At 37.6% G+C, this 27,445-nt stretch overlaps 1 protein-coding gene across 2 annotated transcripts in view; it reads right to left on the bottom strand.

Annotated features, from left to right (window-relative positions):
• LOC150077999 (adhesion G protein-coupled receptor L1-like) overlaps nt 1-22,267 on the bottom strand; it is a 173,382-nt gene extending 151,115 nt beyond the window's left edge. For both annotated transcript variants that reach the window (XM_090384804.1, XM_090384803.1), the window contains exon 1: nt 21,867-22,267. Coding sequence is in view for 1 of the 2 variants with exons in the window: in XM_090384803.1 (XP_090240929.1) it covers nt 21,867-21,927 (61 nt within the window). In the remaining variant the exon portion in view is untranslated. The remainder of the gene's footprint in view (nt 1-21,866) is intronic.
• Nucleotides 22,268-27,445: the final 5,178 nt, after the last annotated feature.

Here is a 27,445-nt window from a genome sequence, read left to right as displayed (position 1 = left end):
TGGCTGAATTTGAATTCCTGGTGGGGACAACTAATGCTGATATACAGTAATAGGGCTAACTGAAACGTGGTGCCACCCGGAAATTGGTGATTACGAGTTCCACTACGATATGTATAATGTATTTAGGAAAGACAGGGAAAATGTAAAGGTTGGAGAGATCATGCTTCTTATCAAAAGCATTTTGAGGGCGAAAAGAGCTTTTGCTGAGTCTGAAGCTACGTCTGTCAGCATAGAATCTGTGATGAGGGCGGGAGTAATATACAGACCAGAAGATTGTGAATAATATGACAATAGTCTTTATATGAAGATGAATGGGCAAGCAAGCGTGAATGTCGTGTTATGAAGTTACTTTAATCTAACCCAGATTGATTGTAATAAGTGGGAGGGAAACTCACAATGGGGAAAAACGTTTTAATAAAATAGATAATTATTATTTGTAGTAGCATGTTAGAGAACGTACTAGTGGTGAGAATATTCTTGACCTCATCATTACTAACGAATCAAATGATATCAAAGGGTTTAAAGTACAGAATCCAGTGCCAGGAAGTGATTATGCAATCGTCAGATGGAAAATGAAGAAAGATGTTGCAGTAGTTAACGATATAGGCCCGAGTTTTAACTTCATAAGAGCGGACTTTGACACTAGGCGCTATATGGCATCTGTGAATTGGACAGATTGCCGAGGAATGGCGAATACATTTGAATTTATGGAATACTTTTAAAACAAAATTCAGAGTGGCCATGAACGCAGGCATACCTTTAAATAAACATTGCAGGAGCAGGATTCCGAAATGTATAACTACAGAGCTGACTGATCAAATGGAGTAGAAAAAGACAGCATGGGACAGTTACAGAACGATGGAAAGTGCTGAAGACTGCAACAGGTAAAAGTTGATCTGTAATAGTACCACAGATAAGGTCAGGGGGGAAAAGGCTGGGCATAAGAAAGCACTGTCTAAGAGAGCAAGGAATGGGGTCAAGGATTTTTTCATGTATGTGAATACAACGAAGAAGAAAGTTAATCAGATCGGATCCTTGTGCACTGCGTGTTGGAAAGTCTTAGATAATCTAGCTGATGTCTTGCGGATGAATTTAATAGGTACTTTGCATCAGTCTTTACTGAAGAAAGACCCTTCATGCTGGGAAGAGGCTGTGTGAGTGAGGCTCAGGCATATGAAATCAGTGATGTCGTAATTACAGATGATTGTTTATTAGAAAAAGTTTTGAGCATAAAGGCAAAAGGCTCCTGGAGTTGATGGCCTATATCCGGTAGTTTTGAGGGAAACCGCAAGAGAGTACATTCAACCATTGAGGTTAATTATGAGGACATCTTTCGACTTAGAGGAGATTCCTTTGGATTGGAAAAGTACCAATGTATCTTCAATACATAAAAACGGTTTAAAGAGTGAAATTGGCAACTACAGACCCACTTAGCCTGACTTCAATGGTAAGAAATATCTTAAAGGCGATGATTAAGAGTGCAATCCAGGAACATTTAAATTGATATGGCATTCTGAAGGACACACAACATGGCTTTGTTAAGGGAAAAATCATGTTTAACTAACTTACCAGGCTATTTTGACACAGTTACTCATGATCTGGATTTGGAGAACAATTTCGACATTGTTTGTTTGAATTTTAGCAAATCATTTGACTCTGTCCCTCATGAGAGGTTACTGTAACAAGCTTGAAACTTTGGGATTACTGGTAAGATTCTAAGATGGATTGTTGAGTGGCTGCAGGGTAAAAGGCAGATGGTTGTGATTAATGGACATTGTTCAGCTTGATGGAGTGGGGTTCTTCAAGGATCGGTTCTCAGACCACTGTCTCTCATTTTCATAAATGACTTCGACGAAGAAATAGAAGACATGATGACAAAATTTGCAGATGGCGTAAAGATTAGCAGAGTTTTTAATAATCAGTGCCAAGCAGCGCTCCTTCAGGATGACTTGAACAGATTTCAAATATAGTCAGAGAAGTGGCAGTTCGGTTTTAATGCTGCTAAATGAAAGGTCTTACACTTGGGAAATAGCAACCCATAGTTAACATTACACACTTGGTGTGGTTGAATTAAAAACAGTGGAGGAGGAGGAGGAGAAGGCAAGCGATCTGGGAGCTACAATACGGGTAGATATAAAGATCGCTAAGCAGCCAGGAAAGCCCATGGCGTCCTATCGGTGATTTATCGATCGCTATCCTGTAGATATAGGGAGGTCATAATCCCACTGTATAAGGCAATTATGCAGTAGGCCACATTTGGAATACTGTGTTCAAGTATGGAGGCCTCATCTGAAAAAAGACATTGAGCTTCTTGAAATGTTCCAAAGACGAGCAACTCGAATGGTGAGATCTACAGAAGAACAATCGTATGACGAAAGACTTCGATTATGTGGGCTACAGAGTTTGGCAACCAGGCACCTCAGAGGTGACCTGATTGAGGTTTACTAATCCCTCTCAGAGGGATTAGTAAAACGAATGAAGGTGGAATTATCGCTGTTCTAATTAATTCCAGAACTCAAATTACAGGGATTGATGTTTTAGCTCAACCCCCGTAATTTGATTACAGGGATTAGATTTTATAGGAAGTTTTATTTTAACCAGCGAGTCGTTGATTGCTGGAGCAAGTTGTCCTCGCAAGTAGTTGAGGCTGACAGTTTGAATAAATTCAAAGGTCAGCTGGATAGTTACCTGTGTAAGGAGGGAAAACACGACATATAAGTAATAGGTCATTAATCACATGATACTATAATTACGCCAAATATTTCTATGACTCTAATGACAATTTATGCAATTTGATGATCATGAAAAATTCCTAAGGTATAAGTAATACTCATACCCTGTAATAGTTTAATTAATTTGATGTTCATGCAAATATATGAATATATATTTTCATGGACATCAAACACCCTGTAATTTGTTATAAAAAAAATTACAGAGTAAATCTTTAAATCTTTTATTCTAGCAATTACTGGATTTAAAATTAAACCTTCCTCTGGTAACATACTACATGAAAGAATTCAGCCCTATGTTTATTTCGTTTTAATACTGGCTGCCGTGAATACAAAAATTGCTCTAATCCTGGGAGATGTCCTAATGCTCTTGCAGTTTATCATTCTGTTTTTTTATGCATGGCTGGGTAGCGATGGATGTTTGAAATTTAACTTTTTCGTAGCTGAAACTGATTCCGAAAAAATGAGACAAGAATTTGCTGTTCAATTAACTAAATAACTAAGTTTGATGTTAATTAAAATAGACTGAGCTGGACCTTTCTACTTTTTACACAGTGTCAAAGCAGCTGGTAGGTGATCACAACAGAACATAAACAGGATTGCCTGTACTAAAATAAGTCAATATTTAATATTCACGAAACCCACTGTTCGTCTGACTCAAATAATAAAGATAAGAAAGGGATGATTTATGTAGGTTGTAGACTTAATGGTGACCATAAAGCCGATCCTATGACCTTCAGTATTATGAACAGTGGAAGCAACTTTTTGAAGTTCAGAATCGCAATGGCATATCAATCTAGAAGTTCGTATTATACTGAATGTAAAACTGTTTCGCGACTGCCATTGAAAAGCTCTTTCGCAACGATTGTGCGTACATATGTGGCGAGAAACGGAACGGCGCAGACTAGAAAGCAAACTGGAATGGAGTGCCGATGTGAATAAGATATTAACCTTATAGCTTAGAAGACCTGAATCAAGATGGTGGGGCACGAGTACAAAGTTGGGTAAGTGCCAGAAAAAACAAATTCCAGACGATGGTAATATTTATTATACAGAAAACAGAATATTTAGGAACTAGAAAAAGAACTGAAGATAATACAGATGATGATACTAATCTAAACGGAAAATTTCAGAGTTGTAATACTATTGTATATATGATACGGCAACGATGTATAATGTCCCTGCAAGTTTTTATTGCTGTATTTTATATATATATTGATGTACATAACTAACGCTTCATTAACTCTTGTGTTATCAGGCCTCCATGTTACTTTTTCCAAGGTGGCTTTTGTTTAAATCTCAGATATCCCTTGGATTGGAAGCTTCGATATCCACTGCACTGTCAGTTATGGAGTGGACAGCGAGCCTGCCAATGTTCTCTGAAGCCAGACAGTCATGATGGAAAATGTCCTCTTTGGGAGGGTTCAGGACATGTGGATTTCGTACTTTCAGGATAGATTCAACACCCGAAACAATGCTGTTGCTCTTGTAGGGTTTAAGGAGCATCAGCGACTTAGACCATGTTGTACGGTGTATACTGTATATCAATTGTTGTATGTTCGATTTCTCTCCTCGGGTGGCATGGTTGGTAGACTTGCCATCCTCCCCACACCAGATGGAGAAGAGCTGGGTTCGAGTCCGTCGATAACGCGAGGACTTTTTACGGGCATTTTTCACAATGTTGAGTTAGTCGATCTCAGACGAGGGTGGCACGATTTTTTCTCCCGGAAACTCGGGATTTTCGTCCAGCAAAACAGAAAATCTACCACAGAACACACAATTTCAGACATTATACACGAATCAATATAGCCTTATCTGCTGATGCTCGTAAAACCCAAATACTACTATTATGTTCGATTTTCTGGACAAAAAACTCTAATGTATGTATCCTATTTCGAGGAGTAAAAACCGTGCGAGGAGTAAAACCGTGCAACCATCATAAGAGACCGCCTAATTGATTGAGGTGTTTAAGGCTTTGAATGGATTGAGCAAGCTCAGTGCTGATGGCATCATCCTCTTGCTCATATTGCACACATGAATGAGTATAAATTCAAATTGAGAAGGATGGTTGCCGGATAGATGCACGATGTTTGCTTTCAGCCAGTTTGTGGTTGATTGCTGGAACAAATTTCCATCTGTTTTGTGGAAGTGAGTAGTTAGAAAAAATTCAAACTAGGACGAACTAACTAGACAAACTATTGGAAGGGATGTGCACGTGATGTGGGAAGTTTCTTTTTTAGCTGACGCTGTATACGAACTTGCTTTCTTGCATTATTTGCTGCTATTAATACAAACATTAACTCAGCCATGTTGTGAAAAAAAAAAAAATACATAAAAATACCTCTCGTCATTAACGGGATTCGAATCTGGGCCTTTTCAACCAGATGTAGGAAGGACCGTCTTATATGCACTATGCTACCCACGAGATTTATGAAGCAATGAAGATGCATGCCCTCATATAACTGTGTCCGAATCCGTACAGTTACAGAACTATGGCTGTTTGAATTTAAACAAACAGCTAAGGAGTTTTAAATGGTTAAAACAATAAACAAGACGAGGAAAACCTGAACCTAGTATGAAAACATTTCACTAGGTATATGTCTGATTATTATTATTTATTATTTTATAATGTTTATTACCTTTAACCATTAAAGATTCCATCGTCATTTTTTTTAAAATTCAAATAGCGATAGATCTATAACTGTTCAGAATATTCATGGTCTTTGATACCATGACCGCGTTAGTCGGTCACGGACGAAGAATTTCAAGGAGGTTTTTCTCTAGGAATCTCGAGATTTTCATCCAACAAAACGAGCAACTGGACCACAGAACAGGCGCAGATTATAGTGAACTTCGCATGATAACATCAGTTGCTTTGGTGCGAAAATAACAATGTAATTACGAACGACTTACAGAATTTTGATTTATATACTTTTATCGATGTTGAAACCACTGGACTAAGTTGCTAAAATTCTATTTTATATTTCCGATATCGCCGTAAAGGTAACATAAATTGGACATCTCTATTCTGTTCAATTCTTAAATTAACATCTTGATTCGGTACCAAACCGTTGAACATTTTTATTTAATTCATAAGGTAAACCTTAAAAATGGATATATTACTATTTTCACACACTTATTTACCTAACCTGGAATACAAACTGGCAAACTTAAAATAAACCCGATTATTCACATAGAGGATACCATCCTTTTCTCGTATTCCTGTTATGGAGTGCTCAAATACTGTTTGCGAGAATTCAGTACAAAAATCTGTAAACTATTCTCCTGCTTCATTCAAGGCGTTGTGAAAATTTTCTGGAAGGTTGCCGATGTTCGCTATGAATACCGTTGGATGCTCACCATAACGTGACCAACCTGGGCTGGCCGAATAGAACCTGCTTCTGAGTGAATGCGTAATAAAATGTCTGCTTGCGTCGGTAAGTTTAATATCTTGTTTTGTAGGTAAAGCCAAAAATCGAAACTAAAATATAATTTAGGAAGTGGCAATGTAAGCTGAATCATAAGATTTGACTGAAAGCCAAACTCCAAGACATCAACGTAGATAAGGAAATATTTTGTAAATAAGCTAAATTGTAGATAAATTAAAATTCTTTCGACTAAAACGATCAAGGCATTTCTGTATTTTTCGTTTTCGTTCAAAATTTAACACGTGATTGTCATCTCTGGAGTTATCTCAAAAACAGTGTTTTAGAAGAATCCACTCCTGTTCTGAAGGAAGCGATTAAAGATCATTTTTTTTCTGCTCGAGGAAACTTTGGAGCCTGTCCTTTGCAACTTCACACACCGACTGTGGCACATTTTTGATAAACAGGGAGGATATTGGGAAGTTCATGCCACAGTGTTTGACATGAACTTCCCATTACTTCTGAGTACAATTCAAGTGTTAATTTCTATTTCTAAACAATATTTCAAGTTCTTCAGATATTACATTAAAATGTTATAATGAATAAAATATTACCTTGTACAATACACATATGACGGATCTATACAATGCATGTACATTTTATACTATTTACATTATAATAATACTTTATTTGCAGTATACCTTGCACTTGCACAACTTTTGGATTTCGAAGTAATACACAATTTTAATATTTTCATTAATTTATTTTTTTGAAAATTTAGTGAACGAATTTTTTTTTCCATATGCATTACTGTGAAAAATATCCTGTCGGCGCCAATGACCATAGGGATGAATCTTTAAGTGTCCGTTCCCTGATATGTTTGATCTCAGTTATCTTTCCATCTAATAATACTTTTCACTATTTTATTCTTAGCCATTCAGATGGACAGGTAGACTTAACTTCGCCTACCTGTATTTTAAGCGTTGCCATGATTTGTTTCCGCTGAGAATATTCAAGGTTGTATTCAGCCACTAAAAAAATCTAGAATCTTTCTATAAAATATCAGACATCGGTGCAGACATACTGCCAGAAAGGCTCATGAGGATTTGTCAGAAATACAGAAACTTTTTTTAGCAGGGATAAGGAAATGATTATCCCTTTGTACAAGGCCATGGTTAGTAGTATCTTGAGTACTGCATACAAGTCTGGAGGCCTCACTTTAGGAAGAATGTAGATCTGCTGGAACTGTGCAGAGAAGGGCATTCAGATTGGTGAAAGGAACAAAAGGGTGCTCTTACCAAGAAATGCTTCAGTTCTGAAATTTGCAGCGTCTAAAGACTAGGTGCCCTGAGAGGGAGATCTGATTGAAGGGTTTGGGGCCTTGAATGGATTGAGTAACCTGAATGTGAATGACATTTCTTCCTCTTGCTGAAATTACACACATGAGGGGGCATAAATTTAAGTTGAGGAAGGATGGTTGTAGGATAGATGTGAAGAAGTTTGTTTTCAGCCAGCTGGTGATCGATTGTTGGAACATGCTTCCTTCTGTTGTTGAAGAAGTGGATGGTTTAAATAAATTCAAGGAAGAACTAAACAAATTTTTGCAGTGGATAGTGTTTTTTTTTTTTTTTTGGCTGATGCTATATAGACTTGCTTTCTTGCATCATTTGTCACAGCGACTACTACATATAGAGTATCATTTTTAAAAAATTGTATCCGCCTTAGGTTACACTCAATAGGGCTCGCCTTTGTGCAGAAAATAAAGAGCGTCTTTAGTATAATGGAAGTTATACTAAAGACGCTTTTCCATTCTTTGAGACAAAGCGACCTGTAAAATTGCACCATATAAAATTTAACCTACTCTTTAAGGAAATGTGCATACATTTCTTATAAAATTATGTCACACTCCTATAAACAGGCTTAAATGGTGCTTTTCGCTTTTATTTCTGCTGGGCGAGCCAATATATTTGAATGACATTTGAAAGATATTTGAGCCATCTGAATGACTATCAGCGATGGGAGACAGTTGGAGTTGAACGAACCGCATATGGTGGTCAGCAGTTTCATCAGTGTGTCCAAAAATGTCATCTGAAGACGATTTAAATAATTTTGGGAGACGGGAAACGTGTAACCGAAAGAAAGGCAAAGGCATTCCAATGGCAAAAACATCAAAAGACGATCAATACCTGATTATACTAATCTCATCCGATAGTGTTGGTAAGAAAATCGGCCAATGCCTGCATCAATTTGAATTGGAATTATTATTGGCCTCGTGTATAGGCTTAAGCAAATGGGAATATGCCAGGAAACCTGGTATTTGTGTAAGCTAGCCCAATCCCAAAAGAAAGTCCGTTTATCGCGGAGCAAAAAGCACCCATAATTGGATTCTGAACAATGAATTCATGTTTTCCGAATAATTACGTTCAGTCTAAAAAGCTGTTGTATGTGGTGTCCTCCAACATGTAAGGGAAAGGACAGTTTTGTAGTAAGGGAATAATGCCGTTGGGAGAAATCACCCTTAATGGCTGGACATACTACCATGTATATAATTTTATATAATTTCTTAGGTTAATGATTATTCTTTCATTGCATGCACCGCCATTGCCTTTTTTGTTGGTTTCATTAGTTTCATTTGGTTTATTGATGTGTACGCAATATTTATTCGATGACAGTTTGAGGCAATGAGCTATTTCTCAAAATTCTAAAAGTCCTTATCATTTAACATTTAATGAGAGACAAATACCGATGTTTAACAGCCATCTTGGAGCCGGTTTTTGATTTCAAATTGAAATTCACTTATAAACTTACATTGGCGCCTCCGTAGCCAGGTGGGCAGGAGCCTTCAAGGATTCATCAAACGTTGCTTTTATTATTGTATTTAGGGTGATTTCAGAAGGTCCAGCAAAAGTTTGGAATAAGTTCTACTAACCAAAATGATGAGCATGTGTTCATAAAAAGTTCTTATGAATATAGGTGGTGATATTATCAGAAATTTTATTCACCTGATTGTTATTCATCCATCCCATACAGATTTTTATGGACGAAATCATTATTCAAATGTAGTAATGGCAGACATGCATTCAATATATGATCTTCAAATGATAACGGAGGAAACCGGGATCTGTATCAGGAAATATTCCCAAAACGACAGTGTCGCGATCCCGACAGGAAAACGTTAGCGGCTGAGCAAGTGATCTGTTATCTCTAAATAAATAGATCATTCGCGTCTATTATGAACGCCGATTGAAGGAGGAAACCTGAATTAGAACTGATTCTGAACCAAGTTGAGAAGAAACCTGGAACCAAGTTGAGAAGAATCCTGGGACCAGTAAGAGAAAGTTTAACTCAGGGTCAATATTTCAAGGACAACAGTTGGAGGATTCTTCACGAGTGGCACCAACGTATTTATCATATATGGCGATTGATTAATTGATGTTGTGTTTTAGGTGCATCAGCGACTTAGGCCATATTGTGCCGTATATAATATGTCTGTAAATTGTGTGCGTTCTGCTGTCGATTTTCTGTTTGCTGGGGGGAAAAAAAAAAGCAGTATTTCCGGGAGAAAAAACCACGATACCCTCGCCTGACGCAAACTAACTCAGCCATGTTGTGAAAAATGTCCTTAAAAATCCTCACGTCATTGAAGGAATGCAAACAGTTTTTTTTCAACCTAGTGTGGGGACGATGGAGATGCTTCTAAATGTGATACAGCGATAGCTCACATACGATGAGTGCAGTTCAGTTCCTCTCATAAAAGGATTTTCCAGCACGCATAACATTCGTTGTGTTCTGCTAGTGGGGAAGACTCCCTTAATTTGATTTCGTCCATTTTCTTTACACATGAGACGCCGTTTACCAGGGATGGCATTGTGGCCATTTTAAACACAAACTGCAACTTCAATTGCAGGTTCCGTCTGCTGTACTTCTTCTATACCTTTGCAGAAGCGCTTTTCAGGATCATTACCACAGCACAACTGTGGTTGGGCAAAGTAGAATTTCAGCACATATGTTCATATGTGCTGAAATGCTTCTTTTGAACTTTTTAAATTGTTTTGGTGAATACAACTTACTTTCCTAATTTAATCAGAGCTTTCAGAATCACCATGCATATTAGTGGTTATATTAATATTATGGTATTGTGGCTGAGCAGGAATTTTGGGCTTGCAAGACCGCAACGATAGAAAAGCACTAACTTAGAGCAAATTATGATCAAATCGTCCTATGTCGACGGTGAAACAGTTACAACTTCTTATCGCGGAGAAAACAAATGATGCTTCAAAATATTTCTGAGCTAACTACAGTCGTGAATTTATTCTGAGCAATCTTCTTAAATGATGATGATGATGATTGCAAATTATTCGAAAATATATACAGTAGGGTGCATTATTTTTGTTTTCAGAAATTCTTTATATAAGCCTCTATTTAGTTTGCAATGAGCAGAACGGTTTATTTTTTTTCAGGAGTTATGAGCGTAATTTCTATTTGGGAACGTTTCGGAGAAATGTTAAATGTGTGTGTTTTCTTAATGGTACCATACCCCCCCTCTGATGCCAATCTCTTAGGAAATGAAATGAGAAAAATGTTATTCTCCTATCCAGAATACATATATTGATGAAGTTGTCTAGGCAATTTTCTTCTTTACTGTACTATAAAAAGTTTTTTGGGTGGGATCGATTTTCAGGCTGTACCTGTGAATTCTTCACTTTTCTTCCTCTGACCACAAACCGTAATTACAATGTAGATGCATACTAATTGGTATTATACAGTATTTCTGCTTCATATTCTTATTTAATAGGATACAGTAATCAGCAGGCTATTAGATGCACTAAATTTTAATTGCTGAAACTCAAAACCAATGAAACTGAAAAATTGTTGTCATAGATTTTTTTGTGAAACCCGATGGGCCTTTTTTCAGTATGAGGCATTAAGCATTATTATTGTGTATTGTTCTCCTGTTGTTATGTGTGGCTTATTTGGTTTTCGATATTCTTTACGGTATTTCAATCTTCGCCCTTATGGTCTTGGAAAATGTCACTTGTGCGTATCTTCAAATTGGTTCCTCAAATTGGTCTATCGAATAACAAATTAAGTATAGTAACTTAGAGAAATTTTTTGTGATGTATTACTCAAACTCGAGGTCTCTTGGATCAACTGAGGTTCGTCACATTTTAGTTACCAAGCAACGTTCATCAAATGCCTTCAGTAAATTTTCACAACTCCCTGGATTAAGCCACTGAAAGGAGTTAACCTATTATTTATCGACTTGGGCCATTATTGCTCCGTAAATATCTGTAAATTGAGTGTTCTGTTGTAGATTTGCCTGTTTGCTGGACAAAAACCACAGTTTTCTGGAGAAAAACCGTACTACCCTCACCTAAGGCCAACTGACTTAGCCGTATTATGAAAAAGGCCCATTCAAATTCCTCACGCCATTGACGGATTCGAACTCAGGTCCTTTCCACCATGTGTGGGGAAGACAGCGATTCTGCAAACTGTTTCCCACGAGGGCTGTTATCGTTTTGGGGTTTACTTTTTAAAATGAGCCCCTATATAAAGTAATGCATCGAATCTCTCTCTCTCTAGCAGCAGGTGTCATTAAACTGGAAGCCTATGCTCCAAAAAGAGTCCGAAAATTGTTAACAGAGACCTGGTCCCCAATAGGTTATCAGATCTTTGTTAACCATCTGACAGTTAGAACGTGTTAGTGAAATCATTTGGTGGCTGAGAACATTAGCAATTAAAGCCTTAAACACGACGGAAAAGTTAAAAAAATACATTTGGTTATTCAAGTTATTTATATTTAAATTGACTACATATCTCATTTATAAAATTGCTGAAATAGACTTTCTAAAGATCTGGTAGATACCGTAATTAAAAATAAAAGCAATTTAGGGAAATAAAATTCAACAAGCGAATGACATTGGCTTAAATGTTCTCTACAACAAAACTCTGAAAAATTTAGACGACATTTATCACAATGATGTCACCCTTCTAAGATTCTCGTCCTAGAGTAACTTCACACAGTTTTCAGTAAACTGTGCACTTATGAGGAATGGCGTTACCTCCCATGGAAAGAAACTGCCTCGATTATATATAAAAATATTTGAACACAGGATCGCGTCTGGTTATCTCATGTTCTGAGGTACCAACCACTGAACTTTTGTTTCCCGAAGTTCATGGTCCACCTATGGTGAAATGATTCCCTAGTTGAATTTTGCATTACGATTCATATTTACCTACCTGTTTGTAGACGCATGGGTCCATATCCCCTACTTCCCGCATCAACACGCTACCAACATAAACCATCATCTAAACATTTTTTTTCCGTTTCACAAGCATCGGTTTTCCGTACTTTTTTTTCTCTGAAACCATTAAAAATATTTTAAAACCTATAATACTTATTATCGTGCATGAGTTGATAGGACAAATTTTGAGGGATAAATCCTAGTTAAGAGTGAAGTAGTGAACGGATTGTACGGTCCTTCGACTACAATAATAGACTTTATTGAAAATGGTTCATGCAATCGAAAAGTTCTTAAGACGCCCAGTCTTAGCTTACAAGTCCAAAAAGCTCAAGTGGTAGATAGCGGAGTGGGTTATCAGTCAAGATACATCCTCTTTACAGTAAAAAAATAAAGCCTATAATACGCCCATTAAGACAAAAAAACTGATATTTTTGATAAATATTTTGGTAAATATATGAAACAAAAATCATTAAAATGACATAGATTTTTAAACTTGGCACTTTAAACTGGCTTATTGAAAGAAATACAAAATCAGGGATGCCTGCACCAGTTATGTGCAGTTGTAAGAAGATATGTAAGTAAATAAGGTGTTACAGCTCATCATACTTTGTCGCTGAAAAGAGTGGCTCATGAAAGAGGGAACAGTTTGGCATCCCTATAGTACAGTGCTTGACAAAATTAACAGAACAAAATATTTTTAATTAATATTATATTGTGAACAGTGTCCCCGATGGCGAACATTTGATATAATAGGCATACAGACATGCAAATTTCGAGTGTCCAATAGCAATTTACCTACCACCTTACAGAGTCGCACATTATGCAAATTATTCATGCCTATAAAAACATGGGTTGAGATCACATCACTTCATTCCCATTTGTTTTTTAAATTAAAAAATAAATAAATAAATAAAATTTCTGTTTATACTCCGGGACGACCAAACGGTCAGAGTAGTTCACAAGATAGACAGAATAGACGAAACAGTACCGTATTTAGCAGTCACAGGCTTGAACCCGGTCAATCAAGGCACGTGTACCTATTATATTAGGGTCACCGAAAAGTCATTTAATCTAACCGTTTCATTGTGTCTGCAAATTGCGTGTGTTCTCTGGCCATTTGAATGTTTTGCTGCACAACCCCCCCCCGTGTTCTGGGAGAAAAACCTTGCTATCTACGCCTGAGACCCCAACTAATTCAACGACGGAGTGAAAAACGCCCATAAAAGTTACTCCCGCAATCGACAGGATTCGAATCCCGGACTTCTCCCTGGTGTGGGGAGGACGGTGGCAATACCATTGTGCTACTGCGCAGACTCATCGTCGTTTAGATGATTATTTGAGATGGTGGACCGTTGGGCGACTTAAAAACGGGCAGTCGCAGGCAGAGGTGGCACGATGGCTTAATGCATCAACCACTGTCGTCTCGGCACTACAGAAGCAGTTTCAGAAGAGAGGAACCATTACAAGAAGAGAGAGCCTAGGCCGCCCGAGGGCCACGTCAGCCAGAACAGATCACACTCTGGTTTTAACAACAAGACGGAATCCTACGATGTCCTGTCATCAACTATCTTTTGAGATTGCTACGGCCACAGGTGAAACATTTTTAAATGGACTGTGCTAAGAAGGCTCAATTCAATTGGACTTTAAGCAAGAAACCAATGATTCCTATTCCATTAACCCCAAACCACTGAAGAACTCGTCGAAACTGGTGCCATGATCATGTGACCTTTGAACCCTGGAAAATGGGGTACAGTTCTATGCGCTGATGAGTCCCGTTTTAACCTACAAACAGATTCTAGAGATTATTTCATCTGGAGGCAACGAGGAATGCGGTACCACCCCTCCAACATCAGAGAGAGAGAGAGAGAAGGATACTTAAGGTGGAGGTGGTGTTCTCGTGTGGGGCAGAATAATGATAGGGGTGCAGGTAACTGCGCTTTTGATAAGGTTTTTGATAGGGGTGCAGTAGCTGCGCGGAGAAACCGAGAACAGATCCTCGAATCCTATGTGCATTTAGCCCAAATTTTCTTTTCATGCACGATAACGCCACTGCACATAGGGGCTCAAGTGGTGGAGGAATATCTTGAATCGGAAGATATTCATTGACTGCCATGGCCAGCACGATCATAAGACTTAAATCCAATCGAACATGTGTGGGACGCCCTTGGGCGTAGCATTGGACGCCGACAGCCAACTCCTCGGTTTCTTGGTGAGCTAAGGTCTGCGCTGGTGGAAGAATGAGATTTGGTTCATCGAAAATTTTGTTTGAGCATGGTTCACCGCTGTGAGGCCTGTTTTGCCATTGGAAGGGATCATACGCCGTCTGATATCATGTAACCATATTTTCGAGCACCTTGTATCGACTTCTGTAATGTGACCTTTTTGGTAATTCTTATACAACCCCTATAAATGTCCCTTATATCTGTCCAAAATTCCTCGCTGTCACCTCATTCCATCGTTATTCTATAGTACACCACCATACCAAATTTTGTCCGGCCTCATAGCACGAGTGACACAACGTTTTCTACGTGTTCTGTTAATTTTGTCGAGCAGTGTATTACAGAGATTGCTCTGGTAACGGAATCCATATGTCATTTCTATACCACTTGGGCGCTGACAGGATCTCCTCAAAGCAAAGGCGGTTACATCCATCGAAAGAAATGCGTACCCGTACTGGCACATTTTCATCTTGTAGGTGACATCGGGAAAGAAAACAGGTCGTGTTCATGACTCAGTGCAGTTAAGTAGGGTGAGTTACTGTAGCAAAAATCTGGAATCATCGGTTTATTGCTGAAATAGTTTGATCAAGGTAACCACGGTCATTAGATACGTGTTGTTTATGCAAAATGCGTCTATACCTTGTTTGGTTCACCTCTTTTGCAGGATATAAAATTAAAATCCGCTGCTCATTTTTACACTATACCACTTCAGGCGCTGTTTTCTCTATTGAAAAAGAGAGAGAGAGAGAGAGAGAGAGAGAGAGAGAGAGAGAGAGAGAGAGAGAGAGAGAGAGAGAGAGAGAGAGACGTTTCTGTTGCATGGAAGTCAGAATGAAATCGAGACAGTGTTATCGTGCCCTCGTGTGTAACACAGTAGGTAGGATCGCCGTCTTCCCCACACCGGGTGGAAAAGACCTGGGTCCGAGTCTCGTCAATGGCGTGAGGAATTTTGTTTTTTACACAACGTGGCGTCTGAGTTAGTCGGTCTCATACGATGGTATAATGGTCTTTTCTCTCCAGAAAAGAGAAAATAGACCTCAGAATACACGCAATGTACAGACAATATACATGGATACATGGAGCACTACGGCCTTAGTCGCTGATGCTCCTAAAACCCTACTACAACTACAAAAACAACGACATAGTGTTATCGTGTGTCTATCGTGGCCACAGTGGAAGGTATCTGTTTTCATATAAAGTTGTCCTCCAGTTCTTATAGTTTCAGTCCTTGGCTCTTGGAGTCCCTTCCAAAATCTACGGCAAACCCCATTTTCAACATTGAGCCGTAGCACATGAAAGTGGGACCATGACTATGTCACTGTGTGGTCCAATAACCTTAATTTTTATGCATTGAGTGAAATGCGGTGAGTGAAATTAAAATTACAAGGATATAATTTATGTTCGTTGCTTGTTTACGATATATGGATTTATTTCGAATGCATTTCTAGTCAGGATCTTTGGATTTGACTTGCTAATAACATCCGGCCTTGAGACTGACTTACTTCAAGATACTGAGGAGGAAATCCACGACTACCGACAGCTGGTTTCGAACCCCGCGCACTCCACTCAGTACAGCCCTGCGCGCTTGCTAATATGGCTACCGGGGCCCTGATATATGGATAGAATATATTGATTGGCCACTTTATTAGGTAAATCCTTCAGTTACAGCATCGCCATGCGATATATGTAGGGATGCTGTATGCGTGAAATTCAGCGCAAGAAATGGGCAAGGCGACAGCTTTGAATGTCGCATGGTAGTCAGCTACAGGCGCGTTGATATGAATATATTAGAAACAGCCACCCTGTGAGGTTTTCGAGTCGAAATGTGCTCGAGATTGGTCAATAACTACGTAACACGTAGCCAGCAGCAATTCTGTTTGGAAAGAGCGTGGTTAAAAAAGGTTAAAGTAACAGAAATGCTACAGCCAGTTAGTCAGTTATTCATATACAACAGTAATAACCAAAGAAGCATTTCAAAATGTACCACTCATCATATTCTTGTCGCGGATGGAGATATCGCAGCTGATGAGCGAGTCGGATTCCACTCTTGTCAGCTTAAAACAAGAAGGAACAGCTGGCTCAGGAAAACACCAAAACTGGATGGAGGACTATGGAAAAAAACGCTGTTTCTTCTGAAGAATCCCGTTCCTACTGATGGGAAGACCACAAGATGGTGAAAACATCTTCTGGTCTTCACGGTCTTCTTGTAGGACGGGTTCATGACTGCATGGACCCGTCCTACAAGCTGTCAACAATGCAGGTTGACTGAGGGGTAATGGTGTGAATGATGTCATAAGACCCAACATTGTACACGTTGGGTCGTGTGATACCATTGCAGCAGCATTTGAATAATAGACGTTATCTGGAAATTGTTTCCTAATAGAAGCATTCCTTTATGGCTGCAGCGCCTTCATCTGCGAATGCGCAATTCCATTCAGATAGTACTTGGTATCATAAGGCCACAATTATATTCCTGGATTCATTCTTATGTTCGTGGAACTGGTTCCAAAAGAGAGAGAGAGAGAGAGAGAGAGAGAGAGAGAGAGAGAGAGAGAGAGAGAGAGAGAGTCTGCATTTAAGGAGAATGGAGAATGTATCGATTCGTGACACCCACTACGCTTACTTTAAAACGTCTCCCTAATTTAAATGCAAATAAAGACAAGTGAAAAAAAAGTACACCGATTAGGAATTGCCCAATATTTTTGCTCTTCAACTATCACAGGCTCTTTGAGTATCCCAAATTACGAAGCAACAGTTAAATGTTCTTGTGCATAATTATAAAAACATGGTTGAGTGATTAAAAAGGTGTGCGTTTTATTTTTCTTAAGATATCTTACTAATTTCTTCGCGATTACCGTTCTCAGGGAACAATTTACATCAAAATAAAAAATTTAAATTCTGTAGGAATGAGGTAGTGTTTAAACCTCTGAAATATGTGATAAAACTTTGCCACTGAGGAAAACAAGTAAGAGTGAAAAATGCAGGTATTTACACAAAGCTGAAGCAGAAGAGAGTGTTCAGCTGCATTGAGTGTAAGGTGGGACCACCGGGGATGCTGTTCGCAGACACTGGGGATTCGCTCTGTTCACCGGTTTCCTTTTTTTGTTTGCTTTTGATAAATGTCTTTGTCATTAGAGGAGGCGTGATATTACATACAAAACGTACATTATAAAATATTTACTATAAATAGATCATGCGATATAAAATCAAAGGACTCTTCTACAGCTATTTTCAATAATATACGAAGTGTGAAGCCGTTTTTAGGAACTAGACTATGTTTACATATCCTAATATTTGCTTTTCGTAGTGTTGATTCAATTTGATTTGGTTTATATTCCCTTGCGGGTGGACTTTTATTCTCTATGAGGAGATGGTGATCGACGAAACGTGGATATGTGATAGACTTCCCTTCGTGAGAAAGAAAAACAATTTTGTAAAATTGGTAACCAGATATTCACAACTGTACATTATAACCGTAGTCTCTAATATAACACGTAATGTATTCAACAATCTGAGGAAGGTTGATATGAAATATTATTAACGCAGAAAGACCGTGCGATTTTTCAGGACATTCTTCTTAAAGATCGATATACCATTTGTTTGGAGAGAGGATTTTCAGTCATTTTCTTGAGATTAACGCTTAAGTTAAGCAACAGGGGAAATATCTTCGATCCTGTGCTTTTAAAAAGAAAGAGTAGCATTTTTACCACCGATTTTGGTGTTTTTTTTTTGTTTTGTTTTGCAAAAATACAAACAAATCTCCAATCTCCATCAGATAAATTATCAGAACAATGGAATACTTAGTTATCTGATGAACTTAAAATTATAAGCTAACATTACTTTATTCAAACTTGAACAGTAAAAGAATGCATGTAACGCCACTTCAGTAAGACTGACTGGTGTATCTTGAGAATTAAGACCTTATTCATTAGTTTGTAGCAAATCTTTTAGTACCCATGTACCTGTGAAATTCGGTAAACTGATATTTATAATTTCTAAAGGCCGTTAAACGGTTTCTTAAAAATTTTCTTTGAATTCCTTCCAACTTTGAGCAAGACTGTGTACTCTAGCTCAGAGTAAACGATACTTTACTAAACCAAATTTAACCACGAAATCTATTTAAAAAAAACGGTATTAAGAGCTCATGAAAAGCACACCCAAAATCATTATTGAAAGTCATACGGAATATCGTTAAGAAAATTAAACAGAATAATGAAGAAAATCATACTAAATCATACAAAATTAAATATTGATGAAGATCATATAAAATCATACTAAATCATACAAAATTAAATATTGATGAAGATCATATAAAATCATACAATTTAAATAATGCGAAAATCATATGAAATCATATAAATTAAATAATAATGAAAAAATCAAATTAAAACGACCAAATCGTACGAAAGCTTGAAGCCATTCATTTTAGAAAAGAAAGTAAATGCATCTATAAGAATAAAGGAGCTGGGCCTAACAATTAGGCTTAGTTTTTAATTAGCATTTGAAAGTGACAAGAACCTTAAATGCCTATAAAAAAATTTCACCAAAGCTCCTCACAAAATAAAACAAAAGTTGATTAATTTTAGAGAAAATAAATAGTAAATATTTTATTTCGTAACAGTCCAGACCAACTGACGTTTACTTTTCTTAAAGCTACGTCTAAAATATTTACAATGACAACAACTGGAGATAAATTATCCATCAGCTAAAACACACGTTCAAAAAAATCAAGGAAAGACTTTGTTTCCCACCAATAAGGTCCTGTAGCAGAAGAACAAATGTAAAATAAAAGGAAATAAAAATATTTATCGCTAAAAATCATTTTTACTTTTGTTTAAATGAATTTTGAAAAACCGAAAAATGTTTATTTAATATTAAAGTGGCAGAGAGTTCGGTTTTTTGCCGGAAAAAATAAACAGATCAACTAGAGAAAGAGACAGAGTACGGAGGAGTTATAAAAGAAATTAAAAAAATTTAATGTAGTGATATTAGAATAAAATTATTTATTGAAAATTGTTCCACTCCCAATATCACTTACTTAAGAGCCAGAAGTCTCCCATTGTGACATGTCGCGTGATGACTCGAAACTTGTTGAACGTATCAAGTATGTTTGTGTGTACCATACTTGGCAAACAATCCCTTGTTTAGCGGAACTATGATTTTTACGTACAGAGCTTCTATTAGCGTGAAACAAACTGAATCACGCACAGAAACATGTCCGAGTATTTGTCAGACATGGCAAGAACATATTTAGCGTTTCGTGTTGCTTTTCGTGTTAGCAGTTACCAGCCACTCCTGGGAGGGGATGGGCAAGCGATAAAGTTGGTGTACCTAATAGACCACTCAATAAAATACTGAAAGTAGCACGCAATATAAGGAATGCACCAGAGTAGAAATACAATACACTGGTAAATAAAGGGGGAGTTATAACAATTAACAGAATGTCTGTTTTGCTGAGTCTCGATTTAATGTATTTTTAAACAAATATTTGAAATTGTTTTATATATTTCAAAAGAAAAATTTCAAAATGACGAAACAATATTTAAATCAATCAAAACGATCCTCGTGTTTATTTAATTTTATTGTTGTTGTCAAACATATGAATGTTGAAATAGAAGTTGGAAAAAGTTCCTAATCTGCTTTGAACATGATTTGATAATCCATATAATAAATTAAAACGCACTTAAATCTCAAGAAATGTCATCCACTTCAATGATTCTAATTGCAGGTATTACCCACGACTTAATGTCCTTCAAAATAATCTTTAAAACCTTCTCCTCATGAAAAAGAGACGTAGAGACCACCTGCTATCTGATGAGTAAGACCCGAAACGTGGTGTCAAAGCAGAGTCGCAACTTAAATAAATGGCAGATTTATTCTTTGGCGATACCATCTCTCTGTAAGAAGTGCAATACCAAGGCAACTCGTTTAAGTCAAAGTTTGTTATGTTTGTTCAAGCCTGTCTTAATCCTATTGCCCACAGAAACACCAGAAACACTTCTAAATTTTGCAAAACTGTTTCAAAAACAAAAACCTTATGAACACCCAATGATTAATAACGGAGGCCACTAAATTATTAATGGAAAACTAAGTTTGAAGATAAATTCTCTATAAACATTTTTTAAATCAATTTGTCACATCAAATTAATGAATACATGTTTTTATTTGATGTTATTTTTGATTAACAATATGTTAGGCCTATGAGAGTTGAGATGGAAGTTCCTAAGGCTACAAATTCAAATATGATTATCTGTCGCTGTTGTGACAAGTAACTGCAGTAGAAAATAATCAGGGACATGGTCTTTAGTCGATGTTTATAAAAATGTACAATTTTACCTTGATTGTGAATATGACCTGAAGTTTTTAAGTTTTCATTATTCGAATATTTAAATTAGCATAAAACAAGCGGCCCTCTAGAGGCGAACTTCTAAACTGCATTTCCAACAAAATAATAAAAAATAGTATTAAAGGAAGGAAATATTATAATCTGTTTCTTCTTCTTCTTTATCTCCTGTGACGATAACTCGATAAAGCTTGTCCAATATTTTTCCAATACCAAAATAGATCTGATTAGTACGATAAATAATAAATGTATTATTTGTTCTTATCTTCCTTTTTCGTTCTACTCTGAGTATGCATACTTTTGTACCTCAACTTATGAGTAATTTAAAAATTAAGGCATAATATATGAATTATATATATATATAACAATATAGATGTAAATTATTTTCTATACGAAAAAATAGATCAAGAAATAATTTGAAAAATATGCGAATTTTTGGATGATAATTAATTAATAATAACTTGCATACCAGTTAATTCATTTTATAAATTTAAATAATGAACGTGGTACAAAAATGCATTACGAATGAATAAAAATTATGCTCATATTGTATACATTTAGCGAAAAAATAAAATATGCAAAATGAGCTAAGTTACACGGAAAAGACTGAGTGTTGATACTTAGGACTATTTATATTTGCTTATTTTGTTGACGTTAATGTACCATCTTCCTCAGCCTAACTGTAATTGTGTTACTGTTTCAATGATTCTAATTTCCGGGCCTGAATTAAAACCAACAAGATTTCATAATTAGCGTCATTGTAAGAATAAAAGAGAAGATCTCTAGCACATCATGGCCATCTTTGGTCTGTCATATGTTGCCCATCGGATGGCGAGTCTATAAATAGAAATGTGCTACTGTTTGGAGTAATGATTTGTAGGCTTCTGCTCATTCTCACGCTTCAAGATCCGCAAACTGTTAGACCGAAAATTGCATTATAAATACGAAACTATAAACATCCTTACCTCTAAGAGGGTACTGTGTATTCATCATCAACCTTTTGCTCTGAAAACTACTTGGTTTCATCTAATGTCTTCCTCTACGGGCCTGCAGCTGGCACGTCTACGGTTAGTTTTCGTCTTTGCAGTATACGAACTGTGTGATCTTAGGAGGCTGTCGCAGAACAAGAATAAAAAGAAGAAAAACATATTTCTCGTCTCATCCGTGAGCTCGGACAATTCGCGTCCGGTCCAAACATGGGATTTCTGATGGCCGTACAGTCTCAGGTCAATTCGTCATGTTTGTATGGTTAATTTGTGGATTCTTTTCCGAGGAATTTCCCCTTTCTGGAGTAACAGGGATGCTGTAGAGTGTAAGCACACAGCTGCTAGCGACACATCCCAGCAGCGAACTGCAGTAGCCGAGCGTATCTCGATGCAGGGAAACTGCAAACGTCAATGCTCAGTGTTAGGTGGCGTGCAGCAGAAGATTCCAATGTATTCGGAGGGAGAAGGGGCGGCGCGTGTGTGTGTGTTGGCCGCCAGAAACCGTACAGAAGTGGTTGGAGTTTAAATCTTCAGACGTGATCTTAAAGTTCGTCCATGCGATACTTTTGTCAGGATTTCGGAAAGAATTTGAACAGAGCGAAGCCGGAAGTGTGTGTGTGTGTGTGGAGAGCGCCTTGGAATATTCAAGATGGTGGTGCTTAATGCAATTGTAATCTTCCGGATTTGTTCAGTAGGCCTGTTAAAGTAAACGGTGAGAGAAATTAGGACTGACGAAACACCAAACCCAAAATCAAGGGATTCTTTAATTCACTGTAACTTCAGATAATGGAAATAGGTCTGTTGCATGAAATCCTTTGTGTATCTTTGACGTAGAGGACAAGATTATTAGAAACTATTCAATTACAAGTAGGAAACGTTACTTTGGAAATATTTTATACAACTCGATTATTAAAACATTATCTATCTAGGCTTCTGAATTTTCTGACTTATTAGAGTGATTTCTAGGCAGGTTGTTCTATTCTCTGCTGCGGTGGACTCGATTTCTTTTACCTTTAATTTCCATGGAAAATAGTCTTAACACCAACTGCTTCGGATCGGCTTACTACAGCCGAAATTCAAAAAGCTTTTGAGAATTTCTCCAGTATTTTTCAGTATTTGAACGTACACTGTTCTAAAGGAGTGGCAGCTGGAAACCCCACTATACTGTGGGGATGTACTTAAGCTTTGGGTAGAAGGTCCTTATAGAGGTCACATGGTAGATTGGTTGTATCTCTACTTCCGGACTATCAGAGTACGTTAGACGCAAGCGCATGCAATTTGAAGAGGATTAAATTAAGAAAAAGACCAGAGATCTCTTTCAGATGAGAGTTATAATGCAAGGGTTGTTGGAAAATTAAAATAACATTCAGTATGTTTTGGAAGGAAACTTGCTTTTCCTTATAGTGAAGTTCGCATGAGTGTTACTAACGTTCGCACATATGAAACTTTTCTCTTGTTGCAGCTTTCTAAACTTTCTACATACCTTTTTGGACAATAGGTGGCTAAACATGGACAATGAAGACCAACATGTAGTTACCAGATTTATGGATTCCAAAGAGACTAATCACAAAATCGTTTCAGCAACAGTGAGCTGTGTGTGGCCCAATCATATACAAGAAGAAGCAGGTCTCTTTATTTGATGCAGTCAGTTCAAACCAGATTAAATAATAATGCCAAATTTCTGTCTGCGCACAACAAAGGTTACCTGTGGGAAGTGCATACTCTTCCACCACATTGTCCGAATCTTGCATTTCTATATTTAATCTATTTTTGCCTTAAAACCTGGTTGGATAGGAATGTCCCCTCAGCATTGTCCCTTCTAAGTTGTATCTAACCGGGGTTAGATACAACTTAGAAGGTTCTGGTTGGATGGAAATGCTCCTGAGTTTTACTACAAAACAAAAAACTGTCATATTAGAACCTCCCTAGTATTACGGTATCTACCATTGTGTATTGTGTCAGTAAATTGCGTTGGTTCTCTGGTGGGTTTCCCTGTTTGCTGGACGAAAACGGAAAGTTTATGGGGAGAGGAGGGAAAGAGAAACTTGCTAATTTCGCCTGGGACTCAGCCATACAGTGAAAAAACTCATGAAATTTCATAAAGTCATTGATGAGTTTCGAACTCGGGCGTTTTCCACTAGATGTGGGGAAGATTGATTATAACCACAGTGTTACCAGGGAAGACGTGAGTTTTACTACAGGAAGTTTTAAAGCCATTCGTGACCCTGTTAGACAAACAAGAACTCGAATATGATGGGTAACAATGTCGAAAAAGTGGTGCCTAATGCACCTTCACTTACATGCCGTTTCACTATCCATCATTAAATGACTTTTTCACAAAATTCTGTAACCTTACTTTCCAAATGGGCTTCACATTAAGATTGGTTTAGCTGTTTTAAAGTTTTGTGCCAAGTCAATAGGGCACGGGGCGTTAGTATATTATGTTTGTTAATTCCATGTATACTAAGGTTAGATTTGCCTCTTTTCGGGTTGAAATTTGTAATTTCCTTACTGTGCCACCCATTGAAGGCATTGTAAGGAAGGTAAGGGTGCGAGAGAATACTACCATTCGCCAAACACCTCTTATGCATTTTTTTCCTGAAAGAGCAGAATCTCTTATTACTTTCAGCATACTGAAAATGGGAATTTTAAAAATTGATGTTACTGAGTTCACAAGTGAGTTATGCCAGAGAATAATATTTGGACCAACTACTGTCAGAAAAGTTATTTATTTATTTTTTTTTTATGAGAACCCCAAACACGAGAGGTATTAGAACCTATAGTACTTAGTACCGTGCTTGGGTTGGAGGTTGAGAAGAGGAAAGAAGATATTTGTTAACATTGGACTTGAACTTCTGTAGACTGTAATTTTCAGGAAATACGTATGAAGGAAGGTTGTTCCAGAAGACGGCAGTTGAATGAATAAATGAGGAAGATGAAAAGTTGGTTCTGTGGGTTTGAAGTTGGACAGTAAATGGATGTTGGCTTGTGGTGGCACGTGTTTGGACTGTTTTGAAAGAGAGAGCGGGAATTATAGAAGCTAATTCAGAAGAACAGTGCCCATGGAAGTATCTGTAGAAGAGGCATGCAGCAGAAACAGTGCGTCTATGAGACAGCGAGTGGAGAGACTCTGTTAGAGATGAATCATTAATTAACCTAACTGCCCTCTTCTGAATGGAATCAAGAAGCCTGAGAAAGGTTTTGGGGGCACCACCCCAGATGTAGGAACAATATTCCATGGCAGGGCGGATTTGCGATTTATACAGAGTGAGCAGCTGTTTGGGAGAAAAGTAACGCCGAGAGCGAAAGAGAAAACCAAGTTTTTTAGATGCAGAGGAAGCAATATTTGTAATGTGCTTGTGCCAAGAGAGATGAGAAGTCAGGGTAATCCCCAAAAGAGATATATCATTTTGCCTAGAAATCGGAGTGTCACTAAAGATAAGCATAGGAGCAGAAGAATCCTTTTTGCGAGATATAAGACAAGATTGAGTTTCAGAAGGGTTGAAATCAACTACGTTGTCTTTGCCACACTGGAGAATTACCTGAAGATCGGCATTTAAGGAATTGGCAGCAGATTTTCGAGAACTTGAAGCTGATTGAGCTGGACAAGGTTTCTCAAAATGGAAAGTTGAATGCAATGTGCTATCATCGGCAAAACTATGGATAGGATTTCCAGTCAATGGAAGAAGGTCATTGATATACAAGAGGAAAAGAGTGGGGGAAAGAACTGAACCTTGGGGGACACCGGCATTAGTGGAGAAGTTAGAAGACAGAGAGCCATCTACCATCACCCTCAGTGAGCGATCAGAGAGAAAACTGGATAACCAATTACTAAAAACAGTTGGCAAACCATAAGATGGAAGCTTGTTTAGAAGACCTTTATGCCAAACACGATCAAAAGCCTTTGAGATGTCAAGAGCAACTACTTGTGTTTCACCGAACCTTTCCATTGAATTAGTCCATAAATGGGTAACATAAGCCAGAATATCACCAGTGGATCGACACTGACGGAAAAGTTATGCAGGAAGTGGGATACCGTGAATTCGCAGTTGCTCAGAATTGTTTGATTTCAACAATTATATTACCTTCAGAACCTTAAGACCTTTAAATATTATTATTATTATTATTATTATTATTATTATTATTATTATTATTATATTTTAATTGTTATTATTTCAGTTTGTACTTCTTGGGGTTGTTGTTGTATGATTTTTAAGCTTGTTCGCGACTTAGACCATATTGCGCCGTATATATTATGTCTGTCTGTAACTTACCTGTGTTCTTTGGTCGATTTGTTTGTTCGTTGGTTAAAAAATCCCACTTTTCGGAAGTAAAAGACCATTTAACCCTCACCTGAGACCGACTAATCAGCCAATGTTTAAAAAAAAAAAAAAAAATCCAGAAAACTCCCTCGCGTTGTCGACGGGATTCGAACTCGGGTCTTTACCACCAGGTCTGAGGAGGGTTTATTCTGCCAACTATGACACCCGCGAGGGTAGCACAGTTGATATAATGAAGTCTTGAGTCATTCGTCTCAAGTCCCAAATGGCGTTTTCTCAGGCCATATCCTACTTAGGCTTGTTTAGTTAATTTACATAATTATACTATTGCAAACAACACAGTCTACGTACATCTGGCTTATATTTATTCAGGAGAAACTCTAAGGCCAGAGTATACATATACAGAACTAGACAATCCTCATTCTAGTTTACCAACGAACATGCAGTCCGCGCTTGAACATAGGGGATAGAATCTTGTAATTTTAATTGAATTGGATCTCGCAAACAGACTAAGCTAAAGTAATCAGCCAAGTAGACAGCGACAGAACAAGAAAATAAAACACATTCGCGAGCAAAACTCACGTAAAAAAAAGTTAAGGAAATATATGAAACTTTGACCCCGAAGAGAAACTATGATCCTCCGATCTGTTTCTTTTACCGGTGTATATTTTTTCGGCTCCTTTAATTAAAGAAGTTTCACTTTGAAGGGAGAGGTGCTTCGTACTTAATTTTCAATCCTCTTCAAATTCACCCACTGCTTTTTTTTATGAAAATCCATTCGTATTTGTTGTACTTCAAGGAAAACTCTGAGCATCGAGTAACTGCGCACTATTCAGTTAAGCAAACACAGCGACTCGACCTGACTCCGGTTTCAATTATCTGATGCACCTGCGTCCTATTCACGTGTGCAGTTCATTTGCCTGATTGGCTATAATCCACCTCTCCGGGTGCCGAGTGATAAGATGAAGAGTGATGTCCGGAACAAAATAAATATCCCCAATTCCCCGCCTTCCCAGAGCACCTCGTATAGCCTTACAGTCTTAGTGTCGGCCGTCTATTTGCACGAACTTTACACTACGTTGCTCGTTCCTTAACTGATGTACTTACTATCTTTCTGTTCATGCACCAGCTGATTATCTGAGGTGGTTGGTTTCCCGCTAACATTCCCTTGAAATAATCGTTGACAGCGCGCACAAACATATACGTGAGTTCTCCACGAGTAGCTAACCTGCTTTAGGGGAAAGTTCAATTCTATTACCGGTTTTATTATGATTTATT

This window comes from Mastigoproctus giganteus, chromosome 11 (genome assembly GCF_048544385.1).
Source record: "Mastigoproctus giganteus isolate SK-2022 chromosome 11, ASM4854438v1, whole genome shotgun sequence".
Lineage (NCBI taxonomy): Eukaryota > Metazoa > Arthropoda > Arachnida > Uropygi > Thelyphonidae > Mastigoproctus > Mastigoproctus giganteus.
Note: the sequence above shows the minus strand (reverse complement) of the source record. Positions and strands in the feature narration are given on the sequence as shown.